Here is a 24,040-nt window from a genome sequence, read left to right on the forward strand (position 1 = left end):
GGACGACCCTGTTCTTTGTCTGCCTCGGATGATGTCAGCGCCTTCTCAAATTGTCGCCTCGACATTCACACCATACACTTCTACCCTTACGAACACTAGGCACAAGCCGACTCGACATCTCTCACTTGCTTAGCTTTCACCTGCGTATTGGAACATTTGATCAGCAAGAATTATGGTCGACTCCGAAAGAGCGGCGACGCCACCGAGAACAGCTCGACCAGGCTCCATACCACGATCACCGATGACGCCAGAAAAGATCCGGCGCATGGTAACTGGGACTACTAAGTGTCGGAGGAAGACAATATGCTGAGACAGTATATAGGAAGAAGCTCGCCTGAAAGCAAAAGCTCTACGATCACAGCAACTTGCATCGACTCAGGAAGTACCAGCAAACCGCACACCCTCAGGCTTCCTCGCCGGACAGAAACGACCGCACACTGCTCTATCTGGAGCTTCGGTGCAACCAAATCAACGCGACGCACGGCAGGCACAATCTGGCGACAGAGATGGTTTCAGTAAACCAGCTCGCGACTCAGGCATCGAACCAGCCAAAAAGTTTCAGAAGTTTGTTGAATATGACTTCAGCAAGATGACGGACACCAAAGGAGGATTCTTGACAGCCGAAGACGATCCACACAACAGAGCACTGCACACGCCAAACCAAGAGCAGAAGCCGGCCAATATGACGCTAAAGGAATGGGAAAAGGCACAGTTGATCAAGAAGCTGAAGAACGAAAGAGCTGGTCCTTACGAACCGGGTCTTAGTGCTCTAGGCGGAGCAAAAGAGCAGAAGAAGTGCAGGGAATGCGGCACTTTGGAGATTGACTGGAAATGGGACGATGTGTTTGGATGTCAAGTGTGCAAAGCGTGCCAGGAGAAGTTTCCCGACAAGTACAGCTTGCTCACCAAAACGGAAGCACGAGAAGACTATCTCCTTACGGACCCAGAACTCAAAGATGAACAACTACTGCCACGGTTGGAGAAGCCAAATCCGCACAAGTCAACATGGAACAACATGATGTTATACCTGCGCTATCAGGTAGAAGAATATGCATTCTCAGACAAGAAATGGGGCAGCCCGGAAGCGTTGGACGAGGAGTTTGAGAAGAGGCAGGCCGAGGCCAAACGAAGAAAGGAGGCCAAATTTAAGAGCAAGCTAAATGACCTGAAAAGGAGAACGCGAGTGGATGCATACAAGCGCCAAAAGGCGGGGGTCGAGGGTGGAAACTTTGGAGACAAGCTTTGGGGCTCAAAGCACGAACACGAATGGGGTCGAGCGGTCGAAAACCCAGAGACGGGAGCAACTGTCAAGACGTGCATCGAGTGTGGTATGGAGGTCGAGGAGCTGGAGTTCTGATCAAGAAGACGGTGGATAAAGCAGTGCAGTGCAGTAGTCATGATACCCCTTATTAATGCAACGAGTATGTGCATCATGTAGAGATGCGATGAGCACGGAGCTGATTGATCGACATGAACCGAGGCGTGGCTGCATTGTGGCATGACGATCATTCCAAACAGCTTCGAGTAAGCACGCTTTATTTGTCAATCGACCAAGAGTCTACGTTTATCCCCCTCCTGTGTCATACCTTTCTTCTTGCAAAACAATAGCAGGACAGCAATCTGAGTTGAAGGTGCGCCGTCATTCTAACACCAAGATACGCCTCTACAATCGCATCAGCGTAACGCAATTCATCCATCATGGCACAAGCAGCCGTGGCAGTAACGCCTCAAAAGCGCAAGCAGGTGCTCAAGGTGCTCTTCATCTCGCTCCTGCTTGATCTCGTGAGTCGCGTCAACCATGTTTCTACTGCCAGCACCGTTCTGACCGTCATACCTACTCTAGATCTCCTTTACCTTCATTCTCCCACTGTTCCCCAAGCTCCTCGAGTTCTACCGCGCCGTCGATGCCTCGATAACATCTTCGTCAACAAGTCCAACCCTCCTCTCTCGCGTACTGGGTCTCCTCAATGCATACAAGAACACCTTTGCCAAACCAATCAATGACCGCTACGACATCGTCCTGCTAGGAGGAGCACTGGGCTCGCTGTTTTCTTTCTGCCAGGCCATTGCATCACCTGTCATTGGCAGCCTTTCCGACCGCTACGGCCGTCGCACTGCCCTGTTATGGAGCATGATGGGCAACATCCTCAGTGTTGCTCTCTGGGTCGCCGCGACAGACTTCCGCACCTTTCTCGCCAGTCGCGTCGTCGGTGGACTGAGCGAGGGTAATGTCCAATTGGCCATGGCCATCGCTACTGACATCAGCGACGACAAGCAGCGTGGTGCAACAATGGCTCTGGTTGGCGCTTGCTTCAGTATTGCCTTCACTTTTGGTCCTGCTCTGGGTGCTGCCCTCTCCAATGTCACCCTCGTGCAAAGCAACCCTTTCGCTACCGCCGCTGGCTTCTCTCTCTTCCTTATTGTCACTGAAACCCTATACCTCTACTTCTGTCTGCCTGAGACACATGTTGTCAGCTCCACATCAGAAAAGGAGAAAAAGGCGGATGACAACAAAAAGACCACCACCCAGCGTACAAACTCACACGGCCTACTCAACTTTACCCATCTGGCTTTCATTCTTTTCTTCAGCGGCATGGAATTTTCTCTGCCGTTCATGACCTACGATCTTTTCAGTTATGGCAGCAAGAACACTGGACGCCTCCTAGGCTTCATCGGTATTGTGGCTTCTGTCCTTCAAGGCACCGTGACCCGCCGCATGCATCCTCTTCGCGTTGTACAGCTTGGTGTTGTGTCGTGTCTGTGCGCCTTCATCCTCCTTGCTCGCCTCACAACTGAGGCCCAGCTTTATGGCGCTGCTGCCTTACTTGCCGTAACTAGTGCCACCGTCGTGACGGGTCTGAACAGTCTGAGCAGTTTCGAGGCCAGTGCTTCTGAGCGTGGCAACAAGCTTGGCAATCATAGGTCATTTGGCCAAATCGGCCGCACACTGGGTCCTCTTTCCTTCTGCTCTCTATACTGGTGGGCTGGCCGTGATGTTGCATATGCTGTTGGGGCTACAGGCATGCTTGGGGTTGTCGCACTCGCGTTTGGTGGTCTTCGCAAACCTGTACAAGTGTAATATTACAATGTTTGGCATGCCGCGAGGAGATCTTTCTGCCTGAAGACGAATAGAGAAACATCTCTTTCAGTAATGACCTCAAATCAAGCCACTTCAAGCACTCGACTTGAACTCTATCAGTTATATACTAGCCTGACACCGTGCTTTGTTATCATTGTGGCCGGACCAAGTGAGTCATGGCTACTTTGACTATAACAATGGATATCACTCACGGTGAGTAATATTGTAGGCATACCTCAGTATATATCGTGCTCCTGGTCATCTCTTCTCCGAAACTATTGTCTTCACAAACTTTGAATTTTGGAGATTGAACTTACCGATAACATGCAGTTCCTCATGAGATTCTTCATCTCTCTCTCTCTGCTGTTTCGCTATGCAACAACAACAACAACAACAACAGCCAGCCGCTCAAAAACCGTCGAACTTGCCTTGATGAGTAGTGTGGGCAATACAGAGGGCATTGAGTACTTCGTCAATCTCACCGTTGGCACCCCGGGACAGCCACAGACACTTAGCATCGACACCGGAAGCAGCAATACTTTTCTCTTCGCTTCCAACGTGTCTTTGCTGGCGTCCAAATCCTCTTTCTGTAACACCTCTGACTGTGTTGGTGGTACCTTCGACTCGTCAAAGTCTTCAACATTTGAGATGATCGACCCTGAAGCTTTCCAGGCCAGTTTTATGTTAGGTAGTGAATGGTTCAGAGGCGACTATATCAGAGATGCTGTCCAGATAAGTATGTCAAAGTCTACCCCAGGGTTGAATGCCTGCAGTGTACGGCCTAAGGATTTTTATTAACATGTTTCCAGATGATCTTGTTGTACAGAAACTTACATTAGGGCTTGCCACCAAACTGAAAGAGCGCTTTAAGCCTTACACAGGGATCTTGGGCCTTGGTTACTCTAGTAACATGTCGCACAGAAAGTATCATGAAATGGCAACACGGCCAACTTTCGTGGAAGGGCTTGTGCAAGCCGGTGCTATTTCGTCACGCCTCTACAGTATCTACCTGAATACGTTGGACCAATATGGCTCGATCTTGTTCGGTGGGATCGACACCAAGAAATACAAAGGTCAATTAACCACGCTTAATTTGCTGCGTGGACGCCATAAGGTTGATAACATCGATCTGTATCTCAAGGAAGTTAGGATCAAACCCTACAACGAATCAGAACGGACCATCGTCCGCTCAACCAACGACAAGAAGTTCAGAACTTTGATAGATACGGGAACCCCTGATTGGCAATTGCCGATCGACGCATACCTCGAGGTTGTTCGAAATGCAGGATCCGAACCTTCCACAGGATTCTGGCCCGGAGTTCCTAGAGGATTCCATGTTAAAGCTTGCAGTGAAGTGGCTCGTGGCATCGCCAACACAACCCTTCTTGAGGTAACTTTTGCTGGCAATGGAAGCAACACGGCTGTACTGCGCCTTGAGTTAGCCGATTTGTTCTCTCAGATCACGACACAAGACGGAAGTGCGGCGACTGATGCTTCTGGCCGACCGATGTGTTGGCTTCGAGTCGTACCACAGCGTGGGACACATTTTGTCACATCGAGTTCAGTCATGCGAGCTGGATACTGGGTGTTTGATCTGGATAACGGGCAAGTGTCGTTGGCACAAGCCAACCTTGGAGCCAATTCGTCAGACGTGGTTCCGGTCGAAGCTGGCGCAGATGGATTGAGAAAGGCCGTGAACAACAACCTCAGAGCTGAGGTCCAACTAGACAAGGTCGAAGGTCGACTGTCAACTTCGGTGACGTACGAGCTTTCGACTGCTACCAATACAGTTGGGTATGCTACAGGTGCCGAGTCCTATCCAACCCCTACAGGTACTGGAATGTACGACCCATCAGGCGACTACAGCCCGTCACGCAGCAGTAACGGGCATTTACGTCGCTCTGAAAGTGTGGCGGCTGCTACCATGGCTAATATAGGGTCTTCTGGTATGTGGGTTCTGTGTGTCGCTGTTGTTGTGATGGCAACAACGCTGGCAGTTTAGACGCGGAGCGTGTAGAGAGTGAATAGGAAGCGGACCGAATTGAATTGCGTGTCTTTTGATTTTTTTTCTCTTTTCTTCGGCCGAGGTTTGATGTAGAGAGGTTGATGTATTTACAGGGTCAGGATACAAAGAAGAAAACAAACAAGCCTAACCAATCTGTGTGCAAACCGTCAGTGGTGGCGTGACTTCTTCGAGCTCAACTTATTTAATATGTGTGACTATCTCGTAGAGACCGCTGGTTGTTTAGTTTTGTGAGGGCTGATACTAAAGACTGCTGCTTGGCGCCTTCAAGCTCAATTGACGACTTAAAGGGCCTTGCCCATGAACTTTCTCTTTGTGAAACTCAACCACCACTGGTAAGACATAATTAGCATGTGTGCTTGAGCAGGACTTCAAGGATGAATTTACCTTGCTAGGAGCATCTCCGTCTGCGTATATCCTGTTCAACAATCTGGTGGCCAGCTCTTGTCTCATTTGGCTAATGTACTGTCTCAAGACCTCTGCTTCTTGTCTGTCCCGCGGAGGCTCAAAGGCCTGGTTGAGAGGGAATGTGGCGTCGCCAGGAATGGCAAAGTTTGTGTCGAGAGCGAGATTCATGACGGCCTTCTCGGCATCTCTCCTGGACATCTGAGGCTTGATCTTCTGGATAACTTCGCTGACGAACAGAATACCGTATATCAGGACACGGTCGGCGGGCCCTTTGATCTCAAAGTTGCGGAAGAAGGTGTTTGCACGGAACAAAGCCAGTGTCTCGTCCAGCGGGTCGTAGCTTTCATGTGAGGCATCGATGGTGAGTTCTGTTACATCGCCGGAAAGGGCGGGAAGTTGCATAGCCGGGCCACGGGTTCTGGTACGGAGTGGCAGTAGGGAAAAGTTGCCAATGACTTGTTGGTTGGGCTCATCGAGGAAGACTGAGTGGTATGCCTGCCCAGCTAGCTGTCAGTAGGGGCTACGCCGAGGTGCTGTGGACAATTGTGGTCCATACAGGCATGATGGAATGTGGGAGACAGCAGTGAAGCCGTCGGGTTGTGTGATGAATACGAGTGGGCGAGAGAATCGATCAAGATGGCTAGAAAGAAGGTCAATTGCTTGGTCGAGCTCGATAGATGCGCGTCGCTCACTGGCGGCGCCTACGTATGATGTTGTCGGTGGAGCTTGGCGCGCCCGCCCGGCTGCCAAGACGTGGGACTCCCGACCGCCGAACGCGGGGTGCTGTTGCGTGAGGTCGAAAAAATATCCTCAAAGTGACTCCTTCGCGACAGCGACCTTCCGAGATCGCTTGATTCTCTGCATATCGCGTGCCAACCTCCTGTCAATCTAGACAAGGTCTTCTCGCGACTTCTTTCCTGTCTTTATATCCGGTTGTCAAGAACGTTGACAGCCAATTCTGTCCAACATGTCCTTCTCAATCAGTACGGAGCTTTGCTCATCTCTGCCCCACGATCAATGCTAATTTTCCACAGAGGTGCCGTGTTCTTCGGCCAACATTGGTATTGCTTACCAATTGCCCACCATATCTCTGCTCGTCAATTGACTTCTTGACCAGGCCCCGGCTTTGATGTCATCGGTCTGGCCCTTTCTGTCTGGCTCGAGCTGCGTGTCACCGTAGACTCGTCCAAGAAGTCTTCGGAACACCAGTCCAACTGCAAGATCACCTACGAGGGTCTCGGCAAGGAAAGTGTTGATCTTGTTGCTGACCGCAATCTGATTACTCAGACTGCTCTCTATGTTCTGCGATGCCATAACCAGCATGCTTTCCCTTCCGAGACTCATGTGCACATCATTAACCCAATCCCTTTGGGTCGTGGTCTCGGTTCCTCTGGTGCTGCTGTTGTTGCTGGCGTTATGCTTGGCAGTGAGGTCGGAGGTCTCAACTTGACCAAGGACCGTATGCTCGACTTCTGTCTGATGATTGAAAGACATCCTGACAATGTTGCCGCTGCTCTGTTCGGCGGCTTCGTTGGTTCATACCTCAAGGACCTGGATCCGGAAGACATGAAGCGCAAGGAAATTCCTCTGAGTGAGGTTCTTCCCGCACCTGCTGGTGGTGTCGACACTGGACTTACCCCTCCTATCCCCCCGATCAACATTGGCAAGCACATCAAATTCAACTGGGCTCCCGAAATCAAGTGCATTGCTATCATTCCCGATTTTGAGGTCTCTACTGCAAAGGCTCGTTCTGTTTTGCCCACTGAGTATCCCAAGGCAGACGTCATCTCCAACCTGCAGAGAATCGCTCTTTTGACCACCGCTCTCGGTCAGAGCCCTCCCAACGCTGACATGATCTACGATGGTATGCAGGACAAGATTCACCAGCCTTACAGAAAGACTCTCATTCCTGGTCTGACCGAGATTCTGAAGTCTGTTACTCCCACATCGCAGCCTGGTCTTCTCGGTATTTGCTTGTCTGGTGCTGGTCCCACTATTCTAGCTCTGGCCACTCACAACTTCGAGCAAATCGCCCACCACCTGCTCGGCGAGTTTAAGAAGGAGAACATCAACTGCGAATGGAAGCTGCTGGAGCCCGCTTACGATGGTGCCGTCTGCACCAGAGACGTCGAGAAGCCCAAGGCCATGACCTATGCCGATGCTGGTGTTTCTATTGATGCTGGTAACGATCTGGTTGTTGCAATCAAGAAGGCTGTCAAGTCTACTCGCAGACCTGGTGCTGATGCTGAGATTGGTGGATTCGGTGGTGCACTTGATCTTCAAGCTGCCGGCTATGACGAGGCTCCCATCATGATTCAGGCCATTGATGGTATCGGCACCAAGCTGAAGGTCGCCTTTGCTATGGACAAGTTCGACACTGTCGGTATCGATCTTGTTGCCATGAACGTCAACGACTTGGTTGTGCAAGGTGCTGAGCCTTTGACCTTCCTGGACTACTACGCTTGCAGCAAACTGGAGATCAAGGAGGCTGTCTCATTCATTGAGGGTGTCGCCGCTGGTTGCCGTGAATCAGGATGCGCTCTCGTCGGTGGAGAGACTGCAGAGATGCCCGGCATGTATCAAGGCAATGAATTCGATGCTGGTGGTTGTGCCACAGGTGCTCTCAGACGTGGTCGCACTATTCTGCCCGACATTGCATCTATGGTTGAAGGTGATATCCTCCTTGGTCTTGCTAGTGATGGTGTGCACTCGAACGGTTTCTCGCTCGTCAGAAAGGTTGTTGAGCGCCAGGGGCTTTCATACCACGACAAGGCACCTTGGGCACCCAACACCACTGTTGGCGCCAGCTTGTTGACCCCCACTCGCATCTATGTCAAGCCTCTTTTGAAGGCTGTCGAGAAGGACCTGCTCAAGGGTATGGCACACATCACTGGTGGAGGTCTCTATGACAACATCCCAAGAATGTTGCCCAAGACCCTCGCTGCTGAGGTTGATGTCTCAGCATGGTCTGTCCCTCCGGTGCTCAAGTGGCTCAAGGAGGCCGGAAACGTCGAGTCTCGCGAGTTCGCCCGCACATGGAACACTGGTCTTGGCATGGTCATCGTTGTGAGCAAGGAAAACGCCGCTGAGGCCAAGAAGGTTCTGGAAGAGGCAGGCGAGAGAGTATCTGTCATCGGAAGACTCTTCACCAGAGGCGAGGACGAGGTTGTTCTCAAGAACCTCGAGGCCTGGAACTAAGTATAGACGGGAATAGGAAGCACAATACGGTTGGGAAAAGCCGCAACGATATAGGCGTTTTGCAAAAATAAGGGTCGGCCGAGGCAGGGATAGATATGACATTTGTGAATTTACTACAGCATTCGAGTTATTGAGACTATATCTATGCGACTGAGAATGCTGTGTTCGTCAAGGGCTCAACAATGTATTTGTTGGTAAGTCCCTTCATCTTCGATATTCGAGGACTTGCTTGTAAAGCGGCAGGAAGGCAAAATTACGCAAGACGACCAAAGACAGCAGTGACGTCGATCAGATGAAGGTTGGAAAGAAGGCCTCGAATACCTTCACAATCTCGGTCTTTGTCCTCTACACACTTTTTGCAACGACCCTATGCCAGTCAATCATCGCCACTATGAGCGTCGAACCACCTCTGCGCCCCGCCGCCCTATGTGATTCCTATTGATTAAGTGGTGCATTCGAATCAGGACGACTATGCAAGTTTCGATATTCTCTCAAGAGCAATTGACTCCACAGTAAACCATGAAGAGATTATGCTTATCTGACAGGACAACCGAGCACGCCGGTCATGCCTAATCTCCACGCAGACATCCAGGGGTAGCTACCAATGGTCAGCCAAATAATTAACTCATCATGGTCAAAGCATGAGCACCCGCTCCGTCCGACGCCTCCAGACCATAATACACTCATCTCGCCCACAAACTCGCTCTTCAAGGTGGAGAGAACGCGACCCTATTCTCGAATTCGGATGGTGATCAAGCATTATGATTCAGAGGCAAAAGCTCGAGCAGTAAAAATCGTTACCCTTGGAGGAATATTTAAGATGCTGCAAGGTAAGCGGATGAGTTTGAGCTTTGACATCTCTTTCCTTTGCCAGGCGCTTGTCGTTCAGTTTGTTGGTCGTACCTTTTGACATGCGCTTGTTCATACCATCACTAGCACCACTGGTAGCCTTGCTATCTTTGGCGACCGCGCAGGTCCATCTCGCTGTTCTAGGTCCAGATGGAGTCTCCGTCGCTTATCACGCCAATTCTTCCGACCTTGGAGCGATCCCTACTGGATCCAAGAACACACAAGCTGGTGTGATTCGACCATCTTCAAATCCGAGCCTACAGTCGCAAACCAACGAGGCCCCATCAGTCGTCCCATTTCCGACCGAAGTTGTTGCGTTACCATCAGTTGTGGGGTCGAAGTTCCCCGAGCAGCCAGCTGAAAGTTCCCCTATCAACTCACCTCCAAGTCAATCCGCCGTCCAATTTATCGCTCCTCTTGAGTCCTGGACACCTGTTCAGTATTCAACACCAATCGAGCCCGTTTCCATACCACCAGCCATCCCTGCTATCAATGCAATCAGTGAGAAACCTATTGAATGGCAGAATATTGCTGGTCAACCAGGACCAGATGCAGCACACCCGATGGGTTTCTGGATTCTCAACAGGAACGCTCTGAAGCACCACATCAGTGCAGACTGGGCGGCAGAGGACTTGGGAGAGTTTGGCTCTCATGAAATTTTCAATTTTAGAACGGCTACAGTCGAGCCGGGTGAGAATCTGTGGATCCCTACAATACCTGGTGTGAGCCCGAAGCTGTATGTGGGCATCTCTCCCAACAACAACACAGCCGAAATTGGTGAGCATCGTGATCATGACACACTCATCGAGGCTTCCTTCAGAGGAGGTTATGGCCACCTCTACTTCGATATCGACATTGAGCGTGGCTTCTCTTCACCAGTCTGGTGCCATGGACAGGGTGACGCATGGGAAGACGGTCAAGGTTGCGTTGCAGATCTGCTTTCTGTGTGTCCTGAGAAAGATCAACACCACAATCCGAAGACCAATGTGTACGACCAATGTCGAGGAGCTCCAGACAACATTGCCTTCCGTCGCCAATACTGCCCCAAGACCTACGTAGTGTCTAATGACGATTATGCTACAAGGACTACGTCAGACAAGGATGGTAAGTGCACAGATGACACCACTCTTTATACCATAAATCATCTCTGACTGTTCTCAAAGTGCTCATGTGTACTATCATCGGCACGCCATCCACTAGCAGGATACAGACTGCTCAGGTTGCCGAAGCCGAAAGAAAACAGGCAGCCGGCATTGATCCGACTGCGGTCTTGCCTCGACGTGCCCTGCCACGAGTCCACATCAAGAAGAAGCAGTCCACAGGACATGTTTGATCAACTGGCCACACAACATCAAGACTTTTAGACAAGTCAATGGGGTGAGTTTTGTTTCTGTTCGAATGTGATTTCAGAATATTGAGTCGATTGTTTAATAAGAGGAAGAATAGGTGAGGCGATACGTTTGGTACTGCTATTTTCTATTTTTTAATCTCTAATAGTAATGCAAGATATCTTTATCAGATTCCGTATGTTGTACCCTTTGTACTTCTTTTCCTTCTAACATTATAGTTCATGAGACTGATTTACATCTATCTTATGTGACTGCCGCAATCAACATCAGCCAAGAGAGGTAGTTCACAGCCAGTCTTCAGGAAATCCTAAGACGTTTCTGACAATCACAACATTATTTGAAAAACTCTTTGACTAGCTAAGCCACGAAAAAAAAAAGGCACATCATCATCCATTATTCCCTCCCATTTCTCTAACTCCTGTCATTTCAGGAAACTTGCACGAATTGTCCCACACTAGGGACGCCATCAACAACCACATAAACCACATATGGACCAGGAGGCGCAACATTCGAGTTAGGCGGCATGGTGACAGTAAGGGTCTGCTGAGTAGCTCCATCCTTCCAACCCTCCGTATCGAGGAAAAGCATACGGTGACTCATGTGCACAGAATGCGTAACAAACCCTCCATGATACAGCGACACTTTGACATTCTGCGCACCAGCAGGGACCGTGAACTCCACATCGAAAGTCTGGGAGTTCGCTTGCAGGGATGTAGAAGATAGAGTCATGTTTGTCGGACGTTTGTTCGCATTGTCGCCGGCGAGGTAGGGTGGTGTGTAGATCTCCACTCTGAACTCTGTGACATAAGGGTTTGCGGTTGTGGGTTGGAGGATGGGCTGTTCCACTGGGTTTGAGCCTGCAACCATCAACGTACCATCAAGCAACAACAAAGCTACGGAGTGGTACAAGCGGGGAATGGTCGATGAGGCACCAGTAGTAAATCGCTGACCCAGTGGTTTGGTGGGGTCGTAGATCAGAGCTTCGAAGGTGGGATCGCGCGCAAGTCCAAAGCCTTGAGCACCTTCGTTGCCTCCATTTACGAAGACGACGGTACCGTCGGGGAGTAATGTGCCTTCTACCATACCGCGTCCCTGAGGCATTGAGTCCATTTCCCATTTAGCGTTTGTGGAGAGAGGTTGGATACGGCCGCAACTGGGGTCGGTCGGCGAAGTAATGTCTTGGTATGCGCCACCACCGCAAATGATGATGTCGGGATTCCAGTCGTTTGCAGAAGACAACGGGAGAAGAACCGAGCCACCGGTGTTGGGATAAGTGCGATAGTCACCAGGAAGGTCGGCAAAGGTTCGCAACGTGGTGTTGGTGTCGACATTGAAAAGCTCAGATGACTTTGATACGAAAACAAACAGCGAGCCATCCTTGAGCTGGTGCATAAAAGGATACATGTAGTAAGGTTGGTTCTTGACCAGAATCTCCATGGGAATGGAAACACCAGATGATTTGCCATTCTTGTCCAGAATCTCGTATGTCGGGTTGTTGTTGGTAGGCACTGTAGGGTCGAGTCCGTTCAAAGACCCAGAAGCAACAAAGAGTCTGCCATCAGGGAGAGTCTGTACTGAAGGGTACCATCGCTTGCTGCTAAGTTTGTTGCCTGGCTCACTCCAATCTTGCCCATCCAAGGAAGCGTCAGAGGAAGAGCGAGTCAGGTAACGGATGCCGTCGAAACCATCTCCCACGGTCGGGTCGATGAAGTCGAGAGGACCGTTGCCACCGAGAGATATGAACTGTCCGTTGGCGAGAAAAGAACCACCAGCACAGAAGGCATTAGTCTTGTAGGCCAAAGGAGTGTACTTGTTAGTAGCAGGGTCGTACTCAGTCGAATATGCGTACTGGCCATTGGAGAGCTTGACTTGCGTGTAGTTCTCAACTTTGTCAAGAAAGACCACCCTACCGTTGGGAAGGAGCCCAGCATGCATGGCAGGAGCACCAGACTCGCCGACGATATCGAAGGAACCAGGATTAGCATTAACCGGCGCAGGACTGGGTCCAGGGGCTGGAACGACGGCACCGTTCAAGCAAGGTCCACTTTGACATCCATCGCCACAGTGAGCAGTGGTGTTTCCGCAGTATCCATACATACTAGCAAAAAATGTCAGCTGCTTCATACAGATCATGACCACGGACACTTACGAGCAGCAACTGCCTTGAGGCCAATCACCACAGATGGTATTGCCGTATGTAGCACCGCATGTTCCGTCCTTGGTTACTGTACCTGTTGCGGCGCTGCCGGCCGAAGAACTTGCTGCTGATATGACTGGCTCGCCAGTCGTGCTTGACGCAGCAGCTGAGTTAGCGTTGGAAGAAGCAACCGATGACACAACTGTAGAAGTTGGAGCCGCTGCACTTGACGAAGCCGCACTTTTGCAACCAGAGATACATCCGTTGGCAGTTAAGCAATGACCATCAGTGTTACCACAGTATCCATAAGAGCTGATGACAAGATTAGCGTGGCTAATAACTCAAGGTGATATCATGCGTACGAGCAACAGCCTCCATAAGGGCCTTTGGGATCACACAATGCATTGTTGTAGTTTGGACCGCACCTTCCATCATCACGAGGAGCAGCACCAGAGGCAGAAGGTGCTGCTCTAACAATTGTTGAACTTGGAAGAGAAGAGGCTGAAACTGCTGAGCTCGAACAGCCAGAAGAGCAACCCCTTCCGCAATGAGCAGGGGTGTCACCACACCATCCTGTGGCTTGTCAGTCATCGCATACAGATGATACCAATGGGAGGGACAGACCATATGAAGAACAGCACGTTCCCTTGTATACTGTGCTGTTAGGGTCACACAGAAGGTTGCCATTGTTTGGTCCACATTTGCCATCTTGTGAGTAGTTGGGAGTTTTGGCTTGGTGCTTGGAAATTCGGTCGAAGAAATCAAAGATGTTTCTCTTGCCGTGGTCCTGGAAGGACATTGGCCATGTATGTTTTACAGCAGTGCATCTATCGTTGTGAGTTTTACATACTCAAGAGCAGTTAATTCGACATACGTGTTGTTCTCCTGGCAGAATTGTCCCTTCAGGCATCCGCTGAATTGCAGATCCTGACTGTTGCATGTTGGTTGGACTTTCGGAAAGTAGATGTTGGCAAGTGTTGCGCTGGCGCTAAGGCCAAGGAGAAGGATTGACTGCTTCATAGTCTTTTTGGTCGATTGATCAAAGCAGACACGGCCTGTCGTGCTTTGCAAAAGTATTAGTAGGTGAGAGAGCCAATAGTCGGCTGATGTGTAGTGTCGAGTGACAATAGAGTAGTTGGAAAGAGCGAGACACTGTACAATCGCAAACCAGTCAATGGTCAGAGCGAATGACGGACAGTGATTGAAACGAGAGTCACGAAACGAGCGACTGAGGGACAAGCGGTCAGAAGGGAAGGACGAAAAGGAAAAAGAGAAGTCACTGTTTATATCTCGAGGTGCTTGCCTTCGCAACGACGGAAAAAGCCCACTACCTGAGACTTGACGAGAACGCCACATCTGCAGGGCAATACACGCGAATGCAACCTATAGTCTTCCAAACTTAGCAAGAGAGGTAGACCCTCGAGCCGGCCGCTCGCAGGATGCTAGCTGTTTGATCAATCGGCGGGAACGAGTGCCAATGCAGTACTGGGATGATCTTCTTTTGGACAGCTTGGCTGCGGCTACCCGCGCTTTCCTGCCGCAACACATTGAACGATGGCTCTTTCTTCTTCGGAGAATTTGGCAGCGGTATACCACAACGACGGCCACGAGACCAAGACTCGTGCGTGCTTCGTGGACCCATTGTTCTATTCTCCTTGCGCCATCCCACATGGTCAACTGATCCCTTGCAGCGGCAGATACGAGAGCATGCGGGCAACTCGCTGTGGTTACACGATTCGTCTCGCGTTTCAAACCACTGGCTGGGGAGTTTCATAGGCGCTTAAAAAAAGCTTGGGTCAAAGCTTGGAGCCGTGCCATTGGGTGTCTGGACTTGAAGGAAGGACATGCAGCTGCTGGGAAATGACCTTCCAAGTAGGATACTCAGATTTATTGGTAACACGAGGTTCTTTCCACTTTGAGAGAAGTTGCATCGAGCGAAGTCGCGACGAATTGACGAGGGGGAGGGCAGGGTTGGTCTTTTCGTCGGAGAAACGGAGAAAGACGTGACATCACCGAGGGTCACCGTAACGACTTCTGGTCGCTCCTCGGGACTGAAGGAAGTAGTGCTATATGCTGAATGGAAACCACGAGTGGCATGCTGATCACAGATAGAAAAGGTTCCAATAGTTAGATTGATATAACTACAACCTTGGAGACATTGTTCTGTCCATTGGATTGATCAACGCCGCACCTGGTCTCGAGATTACCCAGTACAATCAAAACCGACGATAGGAAGAAACAAAAATCGAAACAACTGGCAACTTGCAACTTTCAATCTTGCGATTCCATTACCATTGACCGCATGATCCGAAGACCCTACCACCATCCTCGCCATCTCGAACATCTTTCACAGAAATCATGGAGCACGAATACTTCTCGTCCAACCCTCGACCAAAAGTCCTCCAGAAACACTCAACTCTAGCCCGCGAATTCATCTCGCGCCATGCTTCTGAATCCCGCCGTGTCGTCCTCGTGACATCCGGAGGCACAACCGTACCGCTCGAAAATCAAATGGTGCGCTTTGTCGACAATTTCAGCGCCGGAACCCGTGGAGCCACATCTGCCGAATATTTTCTCGATCACGGATATGCTGTCATTTTCCTGCATCGTGAATTCTCGTTGTTGCCATACAGCAGACATTATTCACACAATGTGAATTGCTTTTTGGATTTTATGGATGAGGGAGGGGATGGTAAAGTTGTGGTTGGCGAGGAGTATCAGAATGAGATGGTGGGGGTTCTTAGGAAGTATACGGATGCCAGAAAGACGGGCAAATTGCTTCTGATCCCGTTCGTTACGGTTAACGACTATCTTTGGGAGCTGAGGGAGATTGCTATTTTGATGCAGCCGTTGGGCGGTAATGCGCTCTTCTACCTTGCGGCTGCCGTGAGCGACTTCTTCATCCCTAGCGACAAGATGGTGGAGCACAAAATTCAGTCATCGGAAGACTTTAACAAGGACAATCAAGATGGAGCTGATGGAACAAAGACTCCTGCCGCACGCATCGAGGGTCAACGCTTGGTCATTGGTCTGGAGCCTGTACCCAAATTCCTCAAGACACTGGTAGACGGCTGGGCCCCCGAAGGCATGATTGTCAGTTTCAAACTCGAGACTGATCCAACCATTTTGGTCAAGAAGGCCGAGTACGCTCTGAACAAGTACTCGCATCACCTCGTCATTGGAAACTTGTTGTCGACACGCAAATGGGAAGTTGTGTTTGTCTCCGCATCAGCCGGTCAACAGTGGATCCGCGTACCCAGAAGCAAACGCACACCCAGTATTTCCGGCAAAGTCGAGCATGTTGGTCTGGCTTCTGGCGGTGATGCCGAGCAAGACGCAGAAGAAGTTTCGGGACAACCTGCTGTCGAGATCGAATCTCTAATCATTCCTGAGGTCGCAAAAATGCACGCCGCACACATGGCTAAAAAGAACTCGAAATAGAATGTATTGGCTTTTGAATGATACCCTAACGGACTACATAATCCCCCAATCTAGCTTTGATCAAAGAATGATACGCCATTGTGCAGTACGATGACGCATTTTTGCACCGAAAAAGCTGAGCGGAATGGCAAATAGAAGTATTCCAACAGCGATGGCAGCTTGCTCGCCGTAACACTCTGCATACCCAACCTTGAACACCCAAGGCGTGATAGCGTACAGGAACCCGAAAGCCGCAACATTTTTCAGCCCGTTGATCAACAGTAGCGCATCGGGTGCAATAGGCAAATACTGTATTATACACAAGTCAGCCAAGTTCAATCTCCTTGTCAAAGATGGAAAGGTGAAGAAAAGACTTACACAATCTGAAATGTAGGTCATGGTAATACAAGGTATCGTCGTCAACCCTGTCGCAACCATGCCATAGCCAAAGAACATACTAGTCCAATTGAGTGTATCCTGAACACCATACCCAAAAGCCAAACACCCAGCCGGAACCATAACGCCTGGAAAGATCAACATGGTCAATCTCGACTCTGGTCGGAAAATACCACCATTCTTTCTGGCGCGCCAGTCAGAATACCAATCAACCAGAGGTCCGCCGACAAGTGCACCACAAATGTTTCCCAGTAGGCCAGGGATGTTGATAAGTCCGTTGACAGCAGGAGACCAGGAATAGGGTGGTGCTTGGAGAACGAAAGAGTTGAGGATGTTGATGCCTACTACCCAGGCAAGCGCAAATGCTGTAGCTAGTGTTGAAAAGATAACATCCGGATACACGATCAATGGCCAAGGACTTAAGAACAATTCAAACAGAGAGAGATCTTTTGGTAACGGCGACCAGAGCTGGAGTTGCTGTATATATGACTTCTTAGGCACAGTATCGAGAGGAGTTGTGTCTGAGGTGTCCGAAGGCCGATGCACAGGCTGTTGATCCGGACTCGAGATTATCTTTTCGAGAGTGTTTACATCACTAGTTGTTCTTGAAGGCGCAAGAGGTTCTGCGAGTCCATGTGCGGCACGGTCAAATCGTGTCTCTGGGCAAAGGAAGACGACGACGAGAAAGTTGACTCCGACGAGGATGGCTGCGATGATCTTTTGCCAACGCTAATCAAAAATCAGTTGAGACCCACGATTATATGATGTGAGAGCCACTTACCCAGCTCAGACCTTGAACCACAAAGCCGCAGATCAAAGGCTATTGACATGAGGGTCAATATCATGAGGAGGCATTTTGTTCGAGAAGCACTTACACCCAGAGTGTTACCAGCCGAGATGGAGTTGACGTACCAACTCATCTTACCAGCACGTTCGTGTAAAAAGTAAAGATCGTTGACCATCGATGCAGCGACAGCTTCGGATGCACTCCCTCCAAATGCAGCAATGATATTCGACCATAATAAACTCTTGAAACTCTGTGCAGTTGCGCCCCAAATGTAGCAGACGCATAGGAGGAATGTACAGAAGACGAAAATGGGTCGTTTGCCAAAATAGTTTGCCATAGGTACCCAGAGGAAGTTCTGTGGAAAGATCAGTATGTAAAATCAGAAGTAGAGTGTGGCAGAACTTGACATACAAAGACACCAAATACGAGAACAGGCCAGAGAAGCAACTCGCTGGTCTGATGTTGCGACTTTCCAAATTCTTGACTCAGAATGTAGAAAGCCGGAGCCAGACCACCAATCGCATAGTTGGACAGAAATGCAAAAGCGCATACACTACCAAAGGCGACATGTTTCCTCCATAGTGGCCATCGCAGAGGGTCATTCGGATCAGTAGGCGAAGGGGCAGGGTACAAGATAACAGCAGTATCTTTATCGTTGTGCAGACGGACGTTGCCTTCCGAGTCATCGAGTTCTTTCAAGGAGTGGAGACGCATGCTTGTGGTATTTTAGAAGCTGTGGGAGATCCAAGAAGCTAGCCAGGCTGGTATTGAAGGAGTTCCAGAAGACGAAGTAGAGGTGATCACAGGCTGGTCTTCTAAAGGCATCCGAAGCATGATGATCCTTTTTTATATCTCAGGTGGCTTCTATTGTCGTGTTACCCAAGGAGGAACAAGGCGGGACAACGTTTGTGGATACTGAAGGCGAAGATATATCCGAACCTGAAAGTAAGCAGTGTGGAAACACAATGACCTGCAGTGACACTGTTGAGAAGCACGTTAGATGATCCATGATGGTCTATCTGTTGTTGAGCGAAACAAAAGTAGGCAATGCTTTGATGCTGACCCGGGTCGTGGAGAGCCGAAGTTGAAGTCTGCAGTAGCAGATCTGCACTCTATATTGACATCACACAAACTTTCAAACCCGCTTCAGGGCATAGGCAGAAGGATAGCCCGAGATCAGCGACCATGGATTTTGGGTGGTCAAGATCGACAGGAGGGCGTACGTGATACTAGAAACAAGCAGCGTTTGCAGGCACCACGATGTTTGTACCCCGCGGGTGGCCGACCAACACCGTGATGTACAGCAAGCATACAACATTGCCTGGACAATAGTGATGGCAGCATCAAGCATAAGAATGAAAATGAAGTCTTGCTTACATTTCTATATCTCACGTCGTCTCCGTCTCCTGAACACAATCAACACGAGGCGCCTGTCCCACCCGAGGGTCATCTGCGCATCTCCTTCGCCCGCTCAATCTCGAGCTCATAGGGTACTCCAGAAATATATCTACCAGAAAAAACGCCTCAAACAATCCGGCCGAAGATGTTTGCCCTCATCATGACAAGCGAAGAAAAAAAGAAAGGGACATGTTCAATACTCATGATTTCTAATCCTTGACCTTCGCTTGTCTCTTCGCAGTTCCAATGTGAGTGTTATGCACCTAGAAGCTAGTCAATCATTGTGCTTGAAGCTGGATTAAGAGCGTATAACGAACCTTGGTAGCAAATTTGAGACTGGTCAAGGTCTCAGACAGATGGGCTTGTAAAGGACTGACCATCACAAACATCAATGTCTTGCTGTTTCCGCCCAGCGAATATTGCAAGAGGTAAGTCAACTGTGTCGATGTTAAATCAATATCCAGATGTGCCGTAAGACTGAACTCACTTTGCTGTTGCGATACGGGATGTGCTTCGCATCCTTGCCAGATCCTAGAGCACTGATCACATCGCCCAAACAACTCAGACTCTTGTTGATGTTCTGAGTTTCCTTCAAGCGGTCGCCTGATACTTGACTGTGAGCAAGACGCTCACTGCCTGCCAAGTCGACGAGGTTGAGGGTGCCCTCAGAACGTTCTCCGGTAGTCGAGTTCTCACCAATAAGCCTGAGAATGAAGACCGAGTGACTGCGTGACGAGCGCGAGTTGGCTTGAGTAGCGGCAACACGTCTGTTGCGGTTGGCCTGGTCCAAAATAGCATTTACACGTGAAGGCGAGTCCAAATCGACTGTTGTCACATCGGTGATTGTGGTCCTGAGTTTGACCGGATCTTGACGGATTTCGTGCTTCTTGTTGTTCCAATCTTCCGCCTTTCCAAGAAGGTCATTCACAGTCTCGTTGTATACTTCGACAAAGCTGCCTTCCATGGAGTAGGACCAACCCTTATCTTCTAAACTCTTGGCTGTCTCGTAGATTTGAGTTACAGCGCTTGGAATCATGCCATCGGCTGAAGACATGGTGTGAGTTTTTCCTGATCCAGTTTGGCCGTAACAGAAGATGCAGACATTGTATCCATCGAGCGCACTTTGAACGAGCTGGCTAATCTCATCGAAGATTTCGCCATTTTGTGAGGATGGTCCAAACACTCGGTCAAATGAGAAGTTGTTGTTGGCCTTGGTAACAGTTCCCATAGCGCTCTTCTGATCCGGACCTTGCACAACCACCTCTTTGCTGTCTGTATCGGCGTCGGGGAAAGTTAGCTCTGCTTTTTTGGTCTCCTCGTCGCCTAGCGCGGGACGAACACGACAGAAGACACGAATGTTGCCCTTGAGCTCTTGAACTTGGTTGTGCAGTTTCCTTCGCAAAGTTTCCTCCTGACGAAGCTTCTCTTTCGCCTCAGCAGCCACAGCTTGAGCATCCAACATTTTTTGGTTGAGGTCCTGGAAGGCTTGCGATTGTGCTTGGTTGTCGGACTCTAGGAAATCAATCTTCGCTTTCATGGCGCGCATTGAAGTTTCGAGGGTGAGGGTGTTTGTCGAGGCTTCGGTCAACTTTTCCTTCAAGTTGACATTCAGTGCATTTGATGATTCTAGATTGGCCTTGACTTCGTTGAGCTCTGTTCGCAGGTTCTGCAGTTCGCGATCTTTCTGCGTAACATCGTTTTCAGCCGTCAGCTTTTGCATGCTGAATTGTGTTGTGAGCTCTTGAATTTCGCGAAGTCTGCGGCTTCTCTCTTCATCGAGTTCTGCCCTGAGTTCGCGTTCTTTCTCAGCTACCTCTTCCCTTCGTGTTTTGTTCGCTCTGTCGGCTTCTTCCTGGGCGTCCTTCCTGACTCGATCAAGTTCATCTCTTGCTTCACGCTGCAGACGTTCAAGCTCCTTGCGATGATCGTCTTTGGCATCCTCGATATCATTTCGGTTTTTTCGTCGCAGATCATCAATCTCAAATGAGTGACTGCGTTTCAAGTCGTCAAGTTGCGTATTGATTGACGACAATTTAATTTTGGTCTCGGCGAGCTCGGTGGTCAGTGTTTGGTTGGCGGTCGAGAGTTGCAGGCGAATTTGCTCCATCTCAGATACTGCAGACCCATATATCAGCTAGCGACAATGTATATAGAAGTTAGGAGACGTACTGCGAGCCTTGTATATGGATATGCCTTCCTCCATACCAGATTTTTCGGTAGCGGCGGAATCGAGTTGCGATTTGAGTTGGGAGTAGAGGGTCTCCATGTCTTCGAGGCGACCTTTGGTGTCCCATGCTGGAGCAGGAGTGTTAGAATTGCGATTCAAATATACAATCTTGCCCGGAGAAGCATTGTGAACGGAATACTTGGTGTGGGGGGTCTTAAAGATATGCAAGTCTGCATCCGGCGGACACGGAGTCTTCGGGGCAGGCTTGAGCTTGGGTATCTGCGATGGAGTCTTGGGGCACAAGGACTCGTCTTGCTGTGTTGAAGAGAAAGAGGCAGATCGAGAGTCCGAGTTGTTGGAATTCAAACTCAAGTTGCGAAATGCTGTGGAAAGAGACGTGTTGCGATATGCTGGAAAAGCAGACTTTTTGGGAGAGGATGTGGACAAAAAAGGATTTGGGAAGGCTTCAGCAGACGGGACACGCGACATGACAAAGACATGCGATGCAGTCTTGTCATGCGTGACCGGCTGGTGAAGGATGAGGGCTGAAGATTCAACAATGGGAGGTAGCATACCCTTGCGCTTGTTTGGGAGAATGCTCGAGGAGGACAGATCTTCATCATCGTCCTCCTGTGCGATCGAGGTAGGGCGAGCAGCCAGAGCACTGCGGGAGCCGGTTCGAGGAAGGGCGGAATTGGTTCGGTGGGTAGCGGCGGCGGAGGCAGGGCGAATTGATGAGGTTGTGTGATTAGCGGAGGTTTTGCGCAGAGCATTTGTCGTGTTGGAGCGCTTCACGACTCGGGATGTGGTGTTGGTAGAACGAGCAGGAGGCTCGCCAGCGCGTTCGGCCAAGGTTTTTCTCTTAGGAGCAGGTTCAGGTACTGCAACAAGCGAGCGGTCAATGGGAGTCTTCTGGCGTGCGGCAGGCGAACATACAGGCCGAGCCTTTGTGCTTGAGCAGGTTGGCGGGAGGAGGGATTGCGCGGGCATTGTTGTCAGAGGCCGACATCTCTAGCAGTCCAGTAGTTGCTGGGATGCGACTTGGGGGCCGCAGCCCCGATGCGCGAACGGGCTGTGGTATAGACATCAGACATGTATTCAAAGAAGTGAGCTGAAAAGAACGTACGGCATTCTCAGAGTGGGGGACCATAGTGGATATCAAGTGATGATTATGGCAGACGACATGCCATGGGGTGGTAGGGATGCACAGCGAACATAAAACAGTATACCGTTTGGTGGTAGGGCCTCTATGTGTCGTTGTCGTTGTCGGCGTCAAAATGGCAGTCGCAGGACTGAGCTGTTTCCCCGTCCCCGGCATAAACAAACACCTCTCGCCGCCTTCCCAAAGGGGATGCTGGGTGCACGGTCCCGCCATCCAATCTTCACATGCCAAAACAGCCATAACTTACAACATGATGAGAATGACGTCTCGAGAGTCCAGCCCAACTTTTTTCCCATCCATCTTCTACTGCTGACCTTCCTGTCTTCTCCTGCCGCGTCTGCCACATGATTAATAGTCATGGAGAAGTACAGTGCCTTCCGTGATCGAGGCAAGTCATGACACTGGCCAGTTCAACAACTCGTGCTGATCATGCGACAGGCTCGGGCATCGCGCCCTTCTTTCCAATTCCCACTCAACCTGCAGGATATGCGCTCCCATTTCACGCCTTCCTCTTTGTCTTGCGCGTCTTCTTCTTGGTCCCCATCACCATTGCGTACTTCTTGCTTCTCTCATGGCTTCCCATTGGTTCCCTTGGCAAGAAGGCGGTACTTTGGTGTATGCTGGGTGTTCCTGGTATCTGGTGGATAGATCTCGGTGTTGATGGCGTGAAGAAGGGGTACGATTAACGACGACTAATTTTTTGAAGTTTCATATGCTAACGTCCAGCAGTTCTCTTGGCCAAAACCAGCAGAAGCTTCCTCAGCCCGGCTCTGTCATTGCTTCGTCTTACACGTCTCCCATTGATGCTCTCTATCTGGCTGCCATCTTCGATCCTGTTTTTACTCGCTCTTTTCCTGGGGAGCGCAAGGTTCAGCGCATCACTCTTTTCCAGGCTATGCTGCAAGCTCTGATGCCACCTGTTCTTTCTCCACCCAAGGACGCCAAACTAGTGCCCATCTCTGACATCCTGCGCGACACTCCCGATCGCTGTGTTGCTGTTTTCCCAGAATGCACTGCCACCAACGGCCGTGGCATCCTGCCATTCTGCCCCAGTCTTCTTACCGTGCCCGTCAAGACCAAGATCTTCCCCGTCAGTCTACGCTACACTCCCGCAGACATTACCACTCCTGTCCCTGGCTCTTACCTTTCTTTTCTCTGGAACCTGTGCTCAAAACCTACTCACTGCATACGTGTCCGTATTGCCGAGGCCACTTTCAACGAGCCACCTGCCCCTGAGCCACCGCGCAAAAACTCCTACGAAACCAATCTTCTCGATGATTTGCATTCGCGCACTACTCAGAATGGGGACATGAACAAAACGGAGAAGGAATCGTTGGACAAGATCGCAGAGTCGCTCGCTCGTCTTGGACGTGTCAAGCGCTTAGGCTTGGGTCCTGCAGACAAGATTGCCTTCATCAAGGTTTGGAGCAAGAGAAGATAATAAGTGTTGATTTAGTCGAGCAGTTTTTCAAGCGATTGGTGTTGGTGCGTGTCCCATAATTGCATGACTAAAACAAGTCTCTGTTTCTGCCTTTTGATAGCTACAAGCAAGTAAAATAAGTTCTAGAGCAAGCATCGTGTATTCTCCCTTTTTCTTGACATGACACATCATTTGTTGGACCGATATGCAGAAGAAGAAGAAGAGGTTTCATTTCTAACTATGAACA

The 24,040-nt window shown here is 50.0% G+C and overlaps 11 protein-coding genes across 11 annotated transcripts; 7 read left to right on the forward strand and 4 right to left on the reverse strand.

Annotated features, from left to right (window-relative positions):
• Positions 1-172: 172 nt before the first annotated feature.
• Positions 173-1,357, forward strand: M437DRAFT_39949 (DNA repair protein; the record flags this gene model as incomplete). The annotated part of the gene is made up of 2 exons (XM_041020103.1): positions 173-268; positions 323-1,357. The coding sequence occupies 2 exons, from the start codon at positions 173-175 to the stop codon at positions 1,355-1,357; spliced, it is 1,131 nt and encodes a 376-aa protein (XP_040883780.1).
• A 341-nt stretch (positions 1,358-1,698) lies between these two features.
• On the forward strand, positions 1,699-3,079 carry M437DRAFT_39198 (MFS general substrate transporter; the record flags this gene model as incomplete). The annotated part of the gene is made up of 2 exons (XM_041019962.1): positions 1,699-1,782; positions 1,844-3,079. 2 exons carry the CDS (start codon positions 1,699-1,701, stop codon positions 3,077-3,079), a joined length of 1,320 nt encoding a protein of 439 aa, XP_040883781.1.
• A 432-nt stretch (positions 3,080-3,511) lies between these two features.
• On the forward strand, positions 3,512-5,081 carry M437DRAFT_38807 (acid protease; the record flags this gene model as incomplete). The annotated part of the gene is made up of 2 exons (XM_041019900.1): positions 3,512-3,815; positions 3,889-5,081. 2 exons carry the CDS (start codon positions 3,512-3,514, stop codon positions 5,079-5,081), a joined length of 1,497 nt encoding a protein of 498 aa, XP_040883782.1.
• A 305-nt stretch (positions 5,082-5,386) lies between these two features.
• On the reverse strand, positions 5,387-6,072 carry M437DRAFT_81237 (ARP2/3 complex subunit Arc18; the record flags this gene model as incomplete). The annotated part of the gene is made up of 3 exons (XM_041027518.1): positions 5,387-5,434; positions 5,490-6,005; positions 6,067-6,072. The coding sequence occupies 3 exons, from the start codon at positions 6,070-6,072 to the stop codon at positions 5,387-5,389; spliced, it is 570 nt and encodes a 189-aa protein (XP_040883783.1).
• Positions 6,073-6,477: 405 nt separating this feature from the next.
• Positions 6,478-8,708, forward strand: M437DRAFT_72295 (phosphoribosylformylglycinamidine cyclo-ligase-like protein; the record flags this gene model as incomplete). Its single annotated transcript, XM_041025830.1, has 3 exons — positions 6,478-6,493; positions 6,545-6,571; positions 6,628-8,708. 3 exons carry the CDS (start codon positions 6,478-6,480, stop codon positions 8,706-8,708), a joined length of 2,124 nt encoding a protein of 707 aa, XP_040883784.1.
• A 911-nt stretch (positions 8,709-9,619) lies between these two features.
• Positions 9,620-10,890, forward strand: M437DRAFT_39421 (uncharacterized protein; the record flags this gene model as incomplete). Its single annotated transcript, XM_041020009.1, has 3 exons — positions 9,620-10,018; positions 10,082-10,661; positions 10,721-10,890. The coding sequence occupies 3 exons, from the start codon at positions 9,620-9,622 to the stop codon at positions 10,888-10,890; spliced, it is 1,149 nt and encodes a 382-aa protein (XP_040883785.1).
• Positions 10,891-11,332: 442 nt separating this feature from the next.
• Positions 11,333-13,842, reverse strand: M437DRAFT_39117 (DUF1929-domain-containing protein; the record flags this gene model as incomplete). The annotated part of the gene is made up of 4 exons (XM_041019948.1): positions 11,333-13,004; positions 13,056-13,355; positions 13,406-13,616; positions 13,668-13,842. The coding sequence occupies 4 exons, from the start codon at positions 13,840-13,842 to the stop codon at positions 11,333-11,335; spliced, it is 2,358 nt and encodes a 785-aa protein (XP_040883786.1).
• A 1,559-nt stretch (positions 13,843-15,401) lies between these two features.
• M437DRAFT_62939 (DFP-domain-containing protein) lies at positions 15,402-16,484 on the forward strand (the record flags this gene model as incomplete). Its single annotated transcript, XM_041024175.1, has 1 exon — positions 15,402-16,484. One exon carries the CDS (start codon positions 15,402-15,404, stop codon positions 16,482-16,484), a length of 1,083 nt encoding a protein of 360 aa, XP_040883787.1.
• A 60-nt stretch (positions 16,485-16,544) lies between these two features.
• On the reverse strand, positions 16,545-18,360 carry M437DRAFT_39693 (MFS general substrate transporter; the record flags this gene model as incomplete). Its single annotated transcript, XM_041020058.1, has 5 exons — positions 16,545-16,772; positions 16,842-17,588; positions 17,641-17,679; positions 17,735-18,001; positions 18,058-18,360. The coding sequence occupies 5 exons, from the start codon at positions 18,358-18,360 to the stop codon at positions 16,545-16,547; spliced, it is 1,584 nt and encodes a 527-aa protein (XP_040883788.1).
• Positions 18,361-19,253: 893 nt separating this feature from the next.
• On the reverse strand, positions 19,254-22,361 carry M437DRAFT_72300 (kinesin-like protein klpA; the record flags this gene model as incomplete). Its single annotated transcript, XM_041025831.1, has 7 exons — positions 19,254-19,307; positions 19,362-19,481; positions 19,532-21,159; positions 21,214-21,339; positions 21,787-22,092; positions 22,148-22,283; positions 22,338-22,361. 7 exons carry the CDS (start codon positions 22,359-22,361, stop codon positions 19,254-19,256), a joined length of 2,394 nt encoding a protein of 797 aa, XP_040883789.1.
• Positions 22,362-22,730: 369 nt separating this feature from the next.
• On the forward strand, positions 22,731-23,814 carry M437DRAFT_72301 (uncharacterized protein; the record flags this gene model as incomplete). Its single annotated transcript, XM_041025832.1, has 3 exons — positions 22,731-22,761; positions 22,812-23,049; positions 23,103-23,814. 3 exons carry the CDS (start codon positions 22,731-22,733, stop codon positions 23,812-23,814), a joined length of 981 nt encoding a protein of 326 aa, XP_040883790.1.
• Positions 23,815-24,040: the final 226 nt, after the last annotated feature.

This window comes from Aureobasidium melanogenum (genome assembly GCF_000721775.1).
Source record: "Aureobasidium melanogenum CBS 110374 unplaced genomic scaffold scaffold_2, whole genome shotgun sequence".
Taxonomy (NCBI): domain Eukaryota; kingdom Fungi; phylum Ascomycota; class Dothideomycetes; order Dothideales; family Saccotheciaceae; genus Aureobasidium; species Aureobasidium melanogenum.